Source organism: Panthera onca, chromosome A2, assembly GCF_046562875.1.
Source record: "Panthera onca isolate mPanOnc1 chromosome A2, mPanOnc1 haplotype 2, whole genome shotgun sequence".
Classification (NCBI taxonomy): domain Eukaryota; kingdom Metazoa; phylum Chordata; class Mammalia; order Carnivora; family Felidae; genus Panthera; species Panthera onca.
This window is the reverse complement of record NC_138340.1, coordinates 5,187,270-5,203,100: the sequence shown is the minus strand read 5'-3', so window position 1 is coordinate 5,203,100 and position 15,831 is coordinate 5,187,270. Positions and strand designations below refer to the sequence as shown.

General features: G+C 45.6%; 1 protein-coding gene across 10 annotated transcripts in view; it reads right to left on the bottom strand.

Annotated features, from left to right (window-relative positions):
• Positions 1–15,831, bottom strand: part of ADGRE1 (adhesion G protein-coupled receptor E1) — an 88,394-nt gene that overhangs the window by 15,362 nt on the left and 57,201 nt on the right. For 9 of the 10 annotated variants that reach the window (XM_081791455.1, XM_081791454.1, XM_078443475.2 and 6 more), the window contains 8 exons: positions 14,319–14,474; positions 14,089–14,208; positions 12,284–12,430; positions 7,690–7,830; positions 7,467–7,604; positions 5,767–5,855; positions 4,058–4,141; positions 596–773 (listed from right to left, as the gene is read on the bottom strand). In XM_081791455.1, the coding sequence (XP_081647581.1) occupies positions 596–773; positions 4,058–4,141; positions 5,767–5,855; positions 7,467–7,604; positions 7,690–7,830; positions 12,284–12,430; positions 14,089–14,208; positions 14,319–14,474 (1,053 nt within the window). The remainder of the gene's footprint in view (positions 1–595; positions 774–4,057; positions 4,142–5,766; positions 5,856–7,466; positions 7,605–7,689; positions 7,831–12,283; positions 12,431–14,088; positions 14,209–14,318; positions 14,475–15,831) is intronic. The other variant, XM_081791451.1, reaches the window with a different exon arrangement.

The window sequence follows — 15,831 nt, the reverse complement described above, 5'->3', positions numbered from 1 at the left end:
CCTTAGGGGGTGCCTCAGGGAAAGCTGGGGTTGAGGCCAACAGTGATGGAAGGCAACAGAGTCTGGACCCTCTGGCTGCTCTAAATGTAGACAAGTTTTCCAAAGCCAGAGGAAGTAGGAAGGGGCTGGACGAACCCAGCAGAGTGGACAAGGGCTCAGAGGCTGCATTTGCTTCTGCCACTCACCAGCTGTGCAAACACAACCAATGACTTAACCTCTCTGAGTCTCAGGTCTCTCACCTGTGACATGGCACTAATTGCAAGGGTCCCCAGGACAACAAAATAGGCAATGGAACTGGAGGGAGCCCTTTAAAATGTAAGCCAGGTAATCAGTGGCACAATCTCTGTTTCATTTACTAGATCTTTGTTTACTGTGGGGCTCAGATAGTTGTTGAATGAATCAATGACACACACCCTTACCTCAAGGCCAGGCACTCAGTAAATGGGAGATGCTGTTACTATCCTGGGACTTGCTTTTCTGTGAGCTCTGAGGTTTGAAACAGTTGGGGGAAGTAGTGTACGGGAAAGCCATGGGGCATAGCATTGCCCACGGCCCCCCTCAAAAGCAGCACCCAGATGTAACCTTGCCACCTTACCCAAGTGTTCCGTCTGAACAGTCTGAGTGACATTGGCTGAGGGTTTCAGGAAAGCTGCCAGGGTGCTGCTTTTCACACTCTCCAGTATGGCGGTGGCCAGGGCAGAGGTCTCCTCTTGGGAGAAGTTGGACCATGTGGATGTTTGTTCGAGCACAGAGGTAAGGCTCTCAGCCGCACTCTGCAAGGAAAGGTGTGTCTGTGCATGTGCGCTCTCTTCCTCTTCCCCTGCCCCTGAGACAGCAGCTCTTCTCCCTCTCTCCCTTCTTCTCCCCCTTGTCTCCCTCTCCCTCCTTCTCTCCCTCTCCCTCTTGCTCTCCCCCCCTCTCTCCCCTCCTCCCCCTCTCCTTCTCTCTCTCCCCTTCTCAGCTCCCTCTCTCTCTCCTTCTCTCCTTCTTCCTCTCTCTCCCTCCTCCCTCTGCCTCTCTCTCTCTCTCCCCTTCTCCTCCTTTCCCTCTCAAATTGGTGTAGCCTTTAAGTCAGCACCTGGAATAGCCCCGCTTACACCTAGCTCTGACCCAGAGGTTTCCCTTCCTGGAATTAGTCCTTCCAGAAATGCTTAAAAACTGTGCAAGGATCTTGTCCAGTGATGTTTATTTCAGTATGGTTTCTGACAACATGAAGTTGGAAAGTCTGAATGTCCAACAGATTGGCTAAATAAATGACTAAATCAAATCACAGAATAATACACAGCTATTAATAAAACAATGATCACACACACACACACACACACACACACACACACACACACAAGCAAAAAGGTCAGTGAGCTGTTGTTAAGTTAAGCAAATTACAGGATAACATAGATATTATCTCATTTCTCTTAAAAAACAAGTATTTTCATTAACATTTTTGTATTTATGATAGTAATATTTCTGGCACACAGAGATAAAAGTAAGACTTTCTTGTGAGCCAAGTATTAAGTACCTTATGTATGTTAACTTCATTTTAGAAAGAAATCTATGAAGTAGAAACTATGATTTCCATTTTTGTGTGGGGAAACAGAACACGTATAGGAGGTGGGAGAAGCAAGATTTGAACCTTTGTTATCTAGCAGCAGAGGCGGAATCCCTCTAGTAAGTGCTCACTAAATGGCTTCAGTGTGTGTGTGTGTGTGTGTGTGTGTGTGTGTTTTAGACATACATTCACAAAGTGAAAGGATATGGTTATACATTGAAATGTTAACATTGATTATGTCAGAGGAATAGAGTTAAAGAAATAGCAATAATAATATTGACATTAATGTCAATACAATTCCTTTTATTGATTATTGTCAATAAACTGGCTTGTGCAATGACTTTGACCCCAACAACAAAAGAATATGAAAAGGATTCACAGCCTAATAAATACGAGGAACAAAGTAATGGACTCCGGTCACATGGGGAAGGAAATTAACTGAAATCTGAGTAGGAATAACAATTTCTATTTACCCAAATTGGACAATAAAAACATGAAAAGAATTTCAGTAAAACATGGATGAGGGTATAACTTGAGATGTTTGTTCTGGAGAAACAGGACGTGACCATATGCCAGGTGAGTTTGGGGTCCATCCCCACCGACGTACAGAAAAGTATCAGGTAGAATCATCCTGGGAAAATGTGGTCTTCAATTCTACGGCTGAGGAAATCTTAAAACTCCCTCTGAGGGGGGCCCGGGTGGCTCAGTCAGTTAAGCTTAAGTGTCCAACTTCGGCTCAGGTCATGATCTCATGGTTCGTGAGTTCAAGACCCGCGTCGGGCTCTGTGCCGACAGCTCATAGCCTGGAGCCTGCTTTGGATTCTGTGTCTCCCTCTCTCTCTGCCCCTCCCCTGCTCATGCTCTGTCTCTCAAAAATAAATAAATAAATGTAAAAAAAAAATTTTTAAACCCTCCCTTCAAAATGTGAAATCTATTGTTGGCTGGGAAGGTGATTTCATTTCCTTGGGAAAGTAAAAAATTAGTAGGCAAACTAAAACTCCACAGGGTTACCACTTCTGTGCTTTATTTACAAAGTTTTTCCATCTTTGTCATACTCTGAGAAGGGGGTGTTGAAGGGGTTTGGAGCAGTTCCGTATGTTAGAGAAACTAACTGATTAACCACGAGAGTTCGCTGCCTAAAGCATTTAGATGTGAGATGAATATGTGTTTCATATGAACAATTTCAGAGAATGTGGCTGCTGATAAATGGTTTTGAACATTTAAAAATATGAATTATTATATTTATACATTTGGCTGATTGGATTTATAAATCCCTCGAGCGCATAATGACTTTGCTTCTTAGCTCTGTAAATATTCCTCATTAGGTATTCAAAATTTGGTGGCGGGGGGATAAGAATATTCATAAACACAGTATAAAATGAGAGAATTTAACCCAGTTTGTCAGAAGGTTTGTTGCTTATGGAAATTCAGTCTGAAAACCTTATGAATGAATGCACACTTAATGGACAACTATATTATACCCAATAAATTAATTTTAAATCAATCAAATTGCAAAGGAAAGTATCATTCTTGTTTTTGTACAAAAGCAACTGAATTTTTAAATAAAACAACAGCCATAAGTCATAAGCCATAAGCAACATAAAATCTTAAGCATAAGCCATAAGCAACATAAAATCTTAAGAAAAAGCCATAAGCAACATAAAATCTTAATCATAAGCCATAAGCAACATAAAATCTTAAGAAAAACTAAAATCTTAAGAAAATCTTTTAAAGTCTATCATTGTAAGCACTGAGTAATCCCACCTCTAAGTATTTACCCCATAGAAACAAAAAATCAGGGACACACACACACACACACAAACTGTACATGAATGTTTACAGCAGAAAAAAACAAGAATTGAGACTACTGATCACAACCTTCATGAATCTCAAAGGCATTATGCTGAGTGAGAGAAGCCACATCCTGTGTGATTCCGTTTATATAACATTCTTGAAAAGACAAAACTCCAATGACAGAGAAGAGACAGGGATATACAGGAGTTGGTGGTGGAGAGAACATCTAACAATGCGGGGGAACCCCAAGAGAATGTTTCGGGAGGAAAAGGAACTGTTCTATATTCTGATTGTGGTGGTGGCTACCCAAATCCACTCAGCTGATAAGACTCATAAAACTGGGTGTCTCTGGGTGGCTCAGTTGGTTGAGTGTCCAACTCAGGGTTGTGGGATTAAGCCCTGCATCAGGCTCTGCACTAAGTGTGGAGCCTGCCGGAGATTCTCTCCCTCTCCCTCTGCCCCTCCCCCCGACAAGTAAAATAAAAATAAAAAAACTCACTAGACAGAGAAGGGAATTTTACTGTATGGTAAATTTTGAAATTTACTGTGTGGTAAATTTTGAAACAGGTTTCAAATTCTGTAAAAATACAGAATTTATTAATTTTGTAATAAATTAAATGTTAATCCATTTAAAGAGGACTTTCTGTGCCCAAAGTGTCCCCCCCACCAAGATGTTTGAAGCTCAAAACACAATTATGAAGACTTTGCTGTTACCTTCAGAGAAACCACGGTGGTTTTGTTTTCACAGGCATTGTCCAGAACACTGAAGGTGGTATTCATTAGTGTGCAGAAGGAACCCTGTGCCCCAGAAGAAGAACACGTGTGAGCACTGATCAATCCATTCCTCAGTGTGTAAAGTACAAATTGGCCATCTAGCCCACCATATGGTTGGTCTTAAACTCCCAAGTTTAAGAGCTGCTAGAAGCAGGCTTTAGAATTCTCAGGAAAATAGAAACTTGCCTTTTCAGCAGAACTGGGACCACAATACCTTTCTCTTCTGTGAATAAAAGGAGCAAATGGAAAGAAACAGCAAAACTACTTTGTGGGGTCAAAGATGGGGGAAATGTGTGAGTGAACCCCAGTGGTCCAAAAGGAGTATTATTCAGCCACAGAAAGGAGTGAAGCATTGGCAGCTGCTACAATGTGGACGAACCTTGAAAACATCGTGCTCGGTAAAGGAAGCCGCACACCAAACCCCACGTATTCTGTGATTACATTTATATGAAATATCCAGGATGCAGAAACTGATGGACACAGAGAGCAGATTACTGTTTACCAAGACCTGGGCACAGGGGCAGCTGGAGAGCAATGTTGCTGGGGACAGGTTTCTTTTGAGGGGGTAAAAACGTCTGAGAGACGGCAGTGGTGGCTGCACACCACTGTGAATATACTGAATGCCACTGACTTGCACACTTACAAGTGGGTAGAATGGTCAATTGTTAGGTGGATTTCACCTAAATTTCTAAATCACCTAAATTCTTCCAAAAAATAACATTGGTCCAAAGTGCATGGGAATTTTGGGGCACCTGAGTGGCTCAGTCGGTTAAGTGTCGACTCTGGCTCAGGTCATGATCTTGCGGTTTCTGGGTTCGAGCCCCATGTCGGGCTCTGTGCTGACAGCTCAGAGCCTGGAGCCTGCTTCGGATTCTGTGGCTCCCTCTCTTTCTGCCCCTCCCCTGCTCGTGCTCTCTCTCTCTCTCTCTCTCTCTCTCTCTGTCTCTCTTTCTCTGTCTCAAAAATAAATAAACATTAAAAACATTTTTTTAAAGTGCAGGGAAATTTGAAAGCTAATTTATAAGCTCATATTGAAAATTGTCACGTCAATTCCTGAAGATGCTCATGGAGGCTTTGACCACTGGAACAACTTCGTTAGAGAATCAGGATATCCAAATTCCTTTATGCCTGGCCCAGGGTTTGTGCATCTCCCCTCCCATATCACACAGACACAGCACCAGCACCTTCACTGGTAACGAGACTCCAACATCCCTTCTTCTATTTGGAAAAGAATTCCCAAGTTTTAGATAGACAAATGCCCTCCCTTCTCAGCTTTCCTTGAAGGTAGGTGTAAGCAGAAGTGATATGGGGTTATACCCTTAAAGAGAAGAACTGTGCCTTTCACGTCACCTTCCCCCCTCCCCACCAGCTGGAATGCAGACGTGATGGCAGGGGCTGGAGCAGCCATCTTGGACCACAAAGTGGGAGGGCTGGTGTTGCTGATGGCAGAGCACTTGCAGAACCATCATATCAACTCTCCACAGCTGACACCCAGATTGTTACAGAGAGAGAAGGAAACTGCTATACGATTTAGGCCACTGTTATTTCGGCCTTTGTGAAAGCTGCAAAACAACATCCTACTTGAGTGACTTCTAGGCTAGAAGCTCTTCTAGGAACCTCAAGAGCTAGGAGGCCTCAAAAATACTTACATATTCAGCCATCACTGCTTCTCCCACTTGGCATTGCTGGACCCACTCGTTGTTGGGTATCACATCTTCTTTACACTTGAAGGGAATCCCTAGGAAGGAAATGAAAGCTACCAAGTCAGAGCTCAACCACAGCAAGCTGTGATTAAAAGACAAGTCTGATTTCATTATCCCAAATCTATTCGTCACCATATTACATGACAGCGGAAATGAGCAAACCACAGCTACACGCAGAAACACCACGGACTCTGAGAAGCAGGATACTGAGTGAAAAGAGCAAGTCGGAAAAGACGACACAGAGCACGATGCTATCTTTATAGAGCTCCAAAGCAAACAAAACTAAACAAAGTATTGTTTAGGGATACGTACATGGAGGTCATTTTTTTTTTTTTAAAGTAGGGGAATTATGAGTACAAAGTTCCAAGGAGTCCTCTCTGGGGAGGAGTAGGGAAGATGAAATAGGGAAGGAATATGCATGAAACACACGAAATTGAGGAGATTCTAGCTCTCATGTTGACATACTATTATTGTATAATATTATACATATTATACTTCATTGCCTCCATATAAACTACCTCTATCTTTAATGTATCAAGTAATCTACAATTAAAAAAATTAAGCTGTTGGGGCGCCTGGGTGGCTCAGTTGGTTGAGTGTCCAACTTCGGCTTGGGTCATGAACTCACGGTCTGTGAATTCGAGCCCCGCGTCGGGCTCTGTGCTGACAGCTCAGAGCCTGGAGCCTGCTTCAGATTCTGTGTCTCCCTCTCTCTCTGCCCCTCCCCCATGCACGTGCGTGCTCTCTCTCTGTCAAAAAAAAACAGGGGCACCTGGGTGGCTCAGTCGGTTAAGCGTCTGACTTCAGCTCAGGTCACGATCTCGCGGTCTGTGAGTTCGAGCCCCGTGTCGGGCTCTGGGCTGATGGCTCAGAGCCTGGAGCCTGCTTCCGATTCTGTGTCTCCCTCTCTTTCTGTCCCTCCCCCATTCATGCTCTGTCTCTCTCTGTCTCAAAAATAAATAAACGTTAAAAAAATTAAAAAAATAAATAAACATTAAAACATATTTTTTCAATAAAAAAATCAAGCTGTTCAGTTTCCCATTGTTCTCAGCAAAAAAAGAAAAAGAAAAAAAAGAAAGAAAAGAAAGAAAACAAACAGAAAACCCCCCAAACCTTCAAAATTCTTCACATGGCTCACCAGTTCCTGCAGGACCTGAACTCTGCCCACCTCCTCAGGTATACCTAATGCTTCAGGGCCTTTGCACATGCCACAACCTGGACCACTCAGATCTCCACTCATCATCTGGATAATTCCTACTCTTGCTTCAAGCTTCAGCTTAAATATCACTTGCCCACAGCATATTAAATATCTCATTACTCATTCCAAAGTACACTATGATTGTTCAATTGCCACACTGATTGTGGTTATTACGTGATTATGTGTGTGTGCTCTACATACATCATCACATTCAGGATTGAATTCTCAGGACCTAGTGCAGGGGCCTGTTTGACTAATTAATAGATGCCCCCCCCCCAATAATTTATCGAATGAGTGAATCAATCTGTGAGTGAATGAATAAATGAGAAAGAGAGGATTGAGGATGAAGCAAAGGTAAAAGGAGGATCCAGAGGTTGGGTGGATGGAGGGGTTTACAACCAAACCAGGATGCAGATTCCACTGCTGAGAGGCACAAGGAGATAATTACTTTTGAAGTTGAAGTTGAAGGAGCCTTCTGGATTGGGACGAAAGCCCTCCATGCAGCTACAGCTGTAGGAGCCCGGGACATTGGTGCAGACAGAACTGGGGCCACATGGTGATGGGTCCTGGGAGCACTCATCGATATCTGCAAAGGACTCAAGAGTGTCAAACAACCCAGAAGAACGAGGACATACTTCTTTCCAGGGAGAGCCAGCAACCCCTCTTCTCACCTATGCATTCCACGTCTTGGCCTGTGAAGTTCAGCTGTCCATTGCTTGGTGCAAAGCCAGGAGAGCAGGTGAAGAAGTAGCTCCCAGGGGTGTTGGTGCATGTCGCGTTGGAAAGGCTGATGTAAAGGCACTCATCAATATCTATAGGGTTGAGAATGGGCATGAGGCAGAGCTGGCTAGAAATCCTGCAAAAGTTATGCTTACAAAGCATAGAGTTGTCACCAAAAAAAAAAAAAAAATGGTGACCCAACCAGGGACAACATTTCCCAGAACCTTCTGCATCTAGGTTGGGGCCATGTGACTAGTTTTCACTTATGGAATGTGAGCAAGTACATTTGCCACTTCTGGGCTGAGGTGGTTACAAAGTGGGTGTGCCTTCTCCCTCTTTCCCCACCACTGGCTGAACCAGGGATTCCAAAGCCACAAGGCATATAAGGACCAACGGATGTAAGGAAATGGATCCCTATATCACCACGTGGAGAAAATCTGCCCACTGGCCAGGTGCATCTATATTGGATGGGTATGAAAGTCAGAAGTTGCTATTTAGCTAGTGGTTCTCAACTGAGGGCAGTTTGCACCCCGACCCCCTCCAGGGGACATTGGGCAATGTCTGGAGACATCTTTGGTTGTCATGACTGAGCTGGGGGAGGGGGATGTACTACTATGATCTAGTGGGTAGAAACCAAAGATATTGCCAAATATCCTGCAGCGCACAGGACAGCCCTCCACCACAAAGAGCCATCTGGCCCAGAATGTCAATAGTGCCAACATTGAGGAGCCCTGGCCAGCTTACTGTGGCAACACGGGATTACCTCTCCTTCTGGGGATCTCTGAGGATCTATGGAATAGAATGTCCTGGGGAAAAAAAATAATCAGGAAGGAGGTAAAGGCAAAACTTCTCATATTCCTATGTCAGTTCACAAAACAGGAGGGGTAAACAGGCAGCATCCACTAGTGGCTTGCACAGGTATATGGTTGTTGCACTGGGCGCTACCATGGAGCGCTGGAATGGGAGGTCCTTGTGGGATGAATGCAGACTAACTTGGAGGTCTCGAAGGACAGGAAAATGACCCACGGTTGGGAGGTATGGGGAAGTGATTCTCCTCCTGGTATCACAGAAACGTCTCTGACCAAGGAGCGGGCTTCTAGTTGCAGACTCACTTAAGCATCAGGTAGGTGAACTCTTGTCAGAAATGACGCAAACAGTGGGGCGTCTGGCTGGCTCAGTTGTAAGCATCCAACTCTTGATTTCAGGTCAGGTCATGATCTCACAGTTTGTGAGTTAGAGCCCCGCATGGGGCTCTACGCTGACAGTGCAGAGCCTGCTTGGGATTCCCTCTCTCCCTCTCTGCCCTTCCCCCACTCATGCTTGCTCTCTCTCTCTCTCTCTTTCTCTAAAATAAATAAACTTTAAATGAATGAATGAATGCTTCTTAAAAACAGCATAAATGGAATTTATATTTTGCAAATGGAACCGGACTAGGCATATGATTTTCAAAACTTTTTGGCTGAAGAAAGCTTTCACTTCCTGCAAAGTGAAACCTATTTAGGAGGTAAGACAAATAAGAGAGATGATAATCTGACCGAAACAGGGGCTCTGAAGAGATTCCGAAGAACCCACAGTGCTGTATTAATCTACCTCTGAGGTTCCTTTCAAATTTGCCTCACTATTGTTCTGCCTACAAGAATGTCAGTAGCTGGTGAACATCAAGGTGAAAAGAAATACAACATGTGTAATGACAAGAAGCGTGCATTTCCCCAGGGGGTTGAAGAATATAAAATGTGCTCTGCAGTATGTTAGATCCTCCAAAGATGACCCCCACCAATTCTTTCATTTCCTGTGTGTACTTGTTGCTTGCCCAGCGATTTGGGGAGTCGATTTCCCCTTCGTTTGCCTGTTGGCTGGCCCCATGACTGTGACCAGGAGAACAGAACAGAAGGAACATTCTGGCACTTCCAAGCCCACGCCTTACAAGAACCCACAGTTTCTGCTTTCTTCCTCTTGCAGCTTCCTTTCCTGCAAACCAGCTGCCATGTTCCCAGGAAGCCCAAGCAACCATGAGGAAGAGCCCCTGAGGGAAACCAAGGGGCCCAGTTGAGCTCCCACCCAGAGACCAGCACCAACTACCAGCCATGTAAGTGAGGCCATTTTGGACCTCCCAGCAATCCTATTGTCACCACCACCCCCCCCCCCCCAAACCATGCAGTCAACCCACAGAGTCATGAACAAGCAGAAAGGTGAAAAAGAACTCAGGCAGGCAGGAGCAATGGTATTCCCCCAGGGTGTTGGTACACACTGAGCTGAGGCCACAAAGAGTTGAGTTCCTGGCACATTCGTCCACATCTAAGCAGAAAACTAGGCTGAGTCAAAAGGATAAAGGATGCTGAGGCCATGGCAGTGCACAGCCCCATCCTGACTAAAGCCAGCAGGTCTCCCTGGCTCTGCTCACACCCTCTTAAACACTGCTGAAAGGAAGTGCAAAGAGCCAGGATGTGACCCACACAAATCTTTTGATGAGGCTCTCCACGCTTCGGGATAAAATCCAAACTCCTCTTTAGAACACATGAGACTCTGCGAGTTTGGACTCACCTAAGCTCACCTAACTCATCTTTCCTTGCTAACCCCTTAGTAATTCCTGATCCAGATTCACTGATTACCTGTAGGTCCAGGAAGTCTCACTGTTTGCTCCCTCAGCCTTGAACTCCCTGGCCCCCGTTCCTTGATAAGTCTCAATTCCTCCCCCTAAGAAATACTATGTTATCAGTAATAATAATAATGACTGAGAGGCATCCAAGTGGAGGGGTGCAAAGCATGGACAGCCTGGGCTCAAAGCTTGGCTCTGGCCCTATAGACTGTGTGTTACTGGGTGCTGTGGACTGAAATATGTGCCCCCAGATTGATATGTTACATTCCCCACACGGTGAGATGGTATCTGGACAAAAGGCGTTCACAAGATGATTAGGTTGATGAGGTCTTAAGATGGGATTCGTGCCCTGGAGCATCTGGGTGGCTCAGTCAATTGAGCATACAACTCTTGGTTTCTGTTCAGGTCATGATCTCACAGCTGGTGAGTTCGAGCCCTGCTTGGGATTCTCTCTCTCCCACTCTCTTCCTCTCTCTCTCCCTATCTCTCTACATCTTCTGCATGCTCTCTCTCTCTCTCTCCCACTCTCAAAAATAAATAAACATATATAAATGGGACTGGTACCCTTAAAACAAAGAAAGAGACACCAGAGCTCACTGTCCATGAGGACCCAGAATGAAGGCAGTCATCTGGAAGCAAGGAGGACAGCCCTCTCCAGAACCCAGCTGTGGTCTCAGACTTCCAGCCTCCACAATGGAGGGAAAATAGATCTCAATGTTGAAACCACCCTGTCTGCAGCGTTTTGTTCTGGTGGCCCTGAGCTGACAATGCACTGGGCAAGAGAGTTCACCTCTGTGTGTCTCAGTGCCCGCATCTGTCAGATAGGATAATAATAGTTCTTCCCCCATAGGGTTGTTTGGAGCATTGAATAAGGTGTCATCTGTGAAGGACTCAGAGCAGAGTCTGGAGAATAACAAGTATGAGGTAAGTACTTGTTAGCGAAAATAAAAAATTAACTGCTAATATGTTGAGTTTTTGTGACAGACACTGAGGAAGATCCCTTACATGCACCTGCTCGAGGAATGCTCACGGCAGCCCTGTGAGGTGCACACTAACATTACTTCCACTTTTCTGATGAGGAAACTGAGGCGTTACAATTGTGCAGAGTCACACAGCCTGTGAAAGGCACACCAGGATTTAAAATCAGGTTCAGTCTGGTTCTGGACTTCTTAGATGACACCTTCCCAGGTGGTCTTGAGTCAGAGTCTGGAAATTTGGACTCAAGTCAATGATGGCCAGTTCAGATCCTGACTCCCCTACTTCCTAGCTATTTGACCGTGGAAGAGTTGTTTTACCGCGATGGAGGCTCAGGTTCCTCATCTATGAAATGGGCATAAAACACCACTAATACCATCAGGTTGTTGGGCAGACAATGAGTACATGTCCGGAAGAGCTTAGCACCTTGGCTGCGATCCTGCCACCAGACCTTTGTATCTGCGGTTCCCTCCTCCTGGAACACCCTTCCCCAGATACCCAATATCTCACTCCCTCATATCCTTCACATCTTTTCTCAAATACCAACTTTTCAGTGTGGCCTTTCCTTACTACTCACTCTACTAAAAGTTGACCCCTACTCCCATGCTGCCTATGCACCTTTCCTGCCTTATTTATCTTTATTTCTTTCAGATACTCCTGGCACACATATGGCCATGCATTTATTTTGCTCTCTATCTCCCTTAACCCTAGATGATGAGTTCTAGGAGAACAAATCGTTTTGCCTATGTTATTTGGTGCTGTATCCACCAGCTCTAGAAGAGTGCCTGGCATATAGTAGGTGCTCAGGAAGTATTTGTTGAATGAGTGCATGAGTGAATGGATGAGCAATTTTTGGCATCAGCTTAGCAGATGAGGTCCTTGAGCTCAGCCCAGACATCCTGACCCCTCACCCACCACTGTTGTCTTTGCATGCAGACTTGGACCAGGTTCCCTAACAAACCCTTCCCACCGACCTTCACATATGTCTCCTGGGCCCTGCAAGCTCATGTTTCCACTGCTGGATTCAAATCCTAGGTTGCAGACACAAGAGTAGCTTCCAGGACTGTTGTGACAAGTTGCGTGCTCCGGGCAAGTTGCGGGGTCGGCACATTCATCCACGTCTGGTCAGTGGAGATGAAAACCCAAGACAAAGCAGATGAAGAAATGAGAATAGGAGACTGCAAACAGAGATTCACTGTGCATGTTCTCCCCTTACTCCTCATCTCCCTTGCACTGAGGTTTGGCCATGAGAATAAGTTCTGGCCCAAAATAAAGAAGTGGAGGGCGGTGAATAGCTCCAAGACAGATGAACATAGAATGGCTGTGCTCCTTTACTCCTCCCTGCACCCACACCATGGGATGCAGATGGTGCGGTGCAGTGTGACTTTGCCACTCCTCCTCTATGATGGGAGCTTGTTTCCCCACACCTCGAATCCAGCTTGAATCTGGCCTATGACTTTCACTGGCCAAAAGAACACAGTAGAAATGATGTCGTGCCAGTTCCAAGTCTTAGATTTCTAGAGACTTATTTGCTTCTGCTCATTCTTTAAGCCGCTTGCTTCTGCCACATGAACAAGCCCTAGACTCACCTAATGAAGAAGGAGAGACAAGGTGGAAGAGAGATGGATCATCCCACAGGAGCCCCCGACACGTGAGGCAGCCCAGCCGAGATGAGCAAGCTGACTCACAGCTGACCACAGACACACGAACAAGCCCAGTACAGACGCAAGCAAGTGACCAGCAGAGCCCAACCTAAATTTCCAATGCACAGAACAGAAACCATGTATATGGTGCTTGTCTCTAGCCACTGACTTTCAGGGTGATCTGTTTTTCAGCAATAGCTACTGCTACAAATGTATCAGAAAAATCAGGGAGGACCTCAAATATCTCTGACTCCAAGCCCAGGGGATGTGATAAGGGCTGGATCACTCCATGCCTTGCTTGATGGTGTCACCTTCCTTACAAACGAGCATGGAGAACAATAGTTCTCAACCAGATGCAGGGAGATGGAGCCCTTGCTTCTTGTGAGCAAATTCTGGCTGCAGTTTGGAAGGATGGATTCGAGGGGACCAGAATGGAGGAGGGACAAGCCCAGGGAGGATGCTGCTAAACTAATGATGAAGCCCGAACCAAGCATGAGGAAGAATGGAGAGATTCAAGACGTATTTAGCAGGTAAATTCCCCAAGCTATGATGACTGATTTAGTATGTAAGGCATGGGGTAGGGGTTGAGGGTAACCCTGAGGTCTTGAACCAAAAACATGATAGGAAATAGTTCTGAATTTTGAGTCTGAGCTCACCCTATCACGCAGTTTCTCTGTCCCAGAACTAAAGACATCTGGGACCAGATTATTTTTGGTTGTAGGGAAGCTGTTCCGTGCATTGTAAGGTGTTTAGCAGCATCTGTGGCCTCTCCTCACTAGACAAGAGGAGCCCATCGCCACCACCAGTTGTGACAATCAAAAATGTTTCCAGGAATTTCCAGCATCCCCCTTGAAAGTTATTGCTCATGGGACACAGCACCCCCCTACCTCCCCCGCCATTGCTCTCAAGTATTGCCTGACCCACTGCTGCACTCAGAGTAGACCCTTGACTGGAGTTCCAATCCTGGCTCTTCTACTTAATAGCTGCATATTTTGGGGGAAGTTACTTCAATGGTCTGAGCCTTAATTTTCTCACCCCCAAAATGAAGAATATAGTCTCTAACCTCACAGGACCATCAAGTGAGGTGGTTGTTAATTAATTGAGTAGCTACATAAAGAAAAGCAGGTCGTCTATACCTTCACAGATCGAGTTGTGAGAGATGAATCCAACCTGGCAGCTGCAATTGTAGCTTCCCAAGGAGTTGATACACTCAGCATGCTCTGGGCAGACCCCATCGGAGAGGCATTCATCGATGTCTAAGGAGCAGTGGAGGAGAGTGAGCAGACCAAAGATTGTGTGGCTAAGGTGAGAGACACTGCCCACTAGTGGTCACTGTCCACCCAAGACCCATGCCTGAGAGCATTACCTGTGCATGAGAAATGACCCGGCTTTTCCGGGGTCCAGTCATTTCCAGTGGGAGAAGAGAAACCAGGCAAGCAGCTGCACTTGTATCTCCCCTGCAGGTTTTTGCAGGCTGAGTTGGCACCACACGGTTGGGGGCTTTGAGAACATTCATCTATATCTGGACACAGAAAGGGTTTGCTAATTTGCTTCATCTTGTGTATCAGATTGTATTTTCAAAGATGGTGGAAACGTCTTCCATGCCATATGGCCTTCATTCTATGTGAACTTGTACTCCTTCCAGCAAGCAGTGCTGTATACATTCCCTTCTCGTGAATCTGAGCATGCTGGGACTCTGAGAGTGGTGGCACTGTGTCATAAAGATACTTCGCACCCCTTCCGTAGTCTCTCGAGATGCACATTCCTGCAACTTAGCTGCCATATGTGAGGAAGCCCAACCAGCCATGAAAAAGCAGTTCACATGGAGAAGAACCAACACCTCCAGGCTGAATCCCTGGTGCAGCAAGCAGCCCATGGCCAACAGCAGCTTGCCAGCATTGTGTGTATGCTCTCTTTCATGTGGATCTCTAGGGGTGCCTTGTTGGCTCAGTCACTTAAGTGTCTTCATTTAATTTCAGCTCTGGTCATGATCTCACATTTGTGAGATCAAGCCCCACCTTGGGCTCTTTCTGGGTGTGGAGTCTGCTTGGGATTCTCGCTCTCAAGAGTGGAGTTCAGATGGTGGAGTAGTATGGGGACCCTGAGCCTGTCTTGTCCCTGAAACACAGCTAGTTCAGCATCAAACCATTTGAACACCTAGGAAATTGATCTGAGGATTAACACGAAAATCTGCACAATTTGAGCAAGAGACCTGAAAGGAATATGGTGTGGAGAGCTGCATTGGGGGTGAGAAAAGCCAAGGTTGTGCGGAGGGTAGGGAGATGATTTTATAGACAGAGGATAGAGAAAGAAAGAGAAAAGGGGAGTTTCGCACATTAGAGTCATGCAAGAAAAGCACTCCCCCTGAAAGTAGCTGGAGAGAATGTGAGAAAGAATGAAACCACTCACAGTGGACTGGATAAGAAATCTGTTCCTCAAAACCATTGATGGGAAAAAGGCAGAGGGTTGCAGTACTTCCAGTTTTCTATAAACAGTCTAGTGCAGAAACTGATGTTTCAGTGCTCAGTGCCTGGTGGTGCTCCAGGAGGAAGCAAAGTAAATCCCTGAGAGAAGGCATCATGGTCTGAGGGACCTGTGTGCCATATGGGGAGAAGCAGTTTCCCTGGTTGGAGTGTGTATGGTAGTGGCAATCAGCCTCCCGTGGGCAAACGTCCCAGCGGGTCCCAGAGAGCTGCCATGTTTACTGATATTGGGCCAAAGAGAACAGCTGATTGCAGCAAAACCTGGCACCAGTTGTGTGTTGTGATTTACCGTAAACTCTGAGCCTCTGTCACTTTGCTACCATGCACACATTTTCTGGGACAAGTTGATACCTGGCCATTGCTCTGCAAGACCTTCCCCCATAAAATCAGCACAGG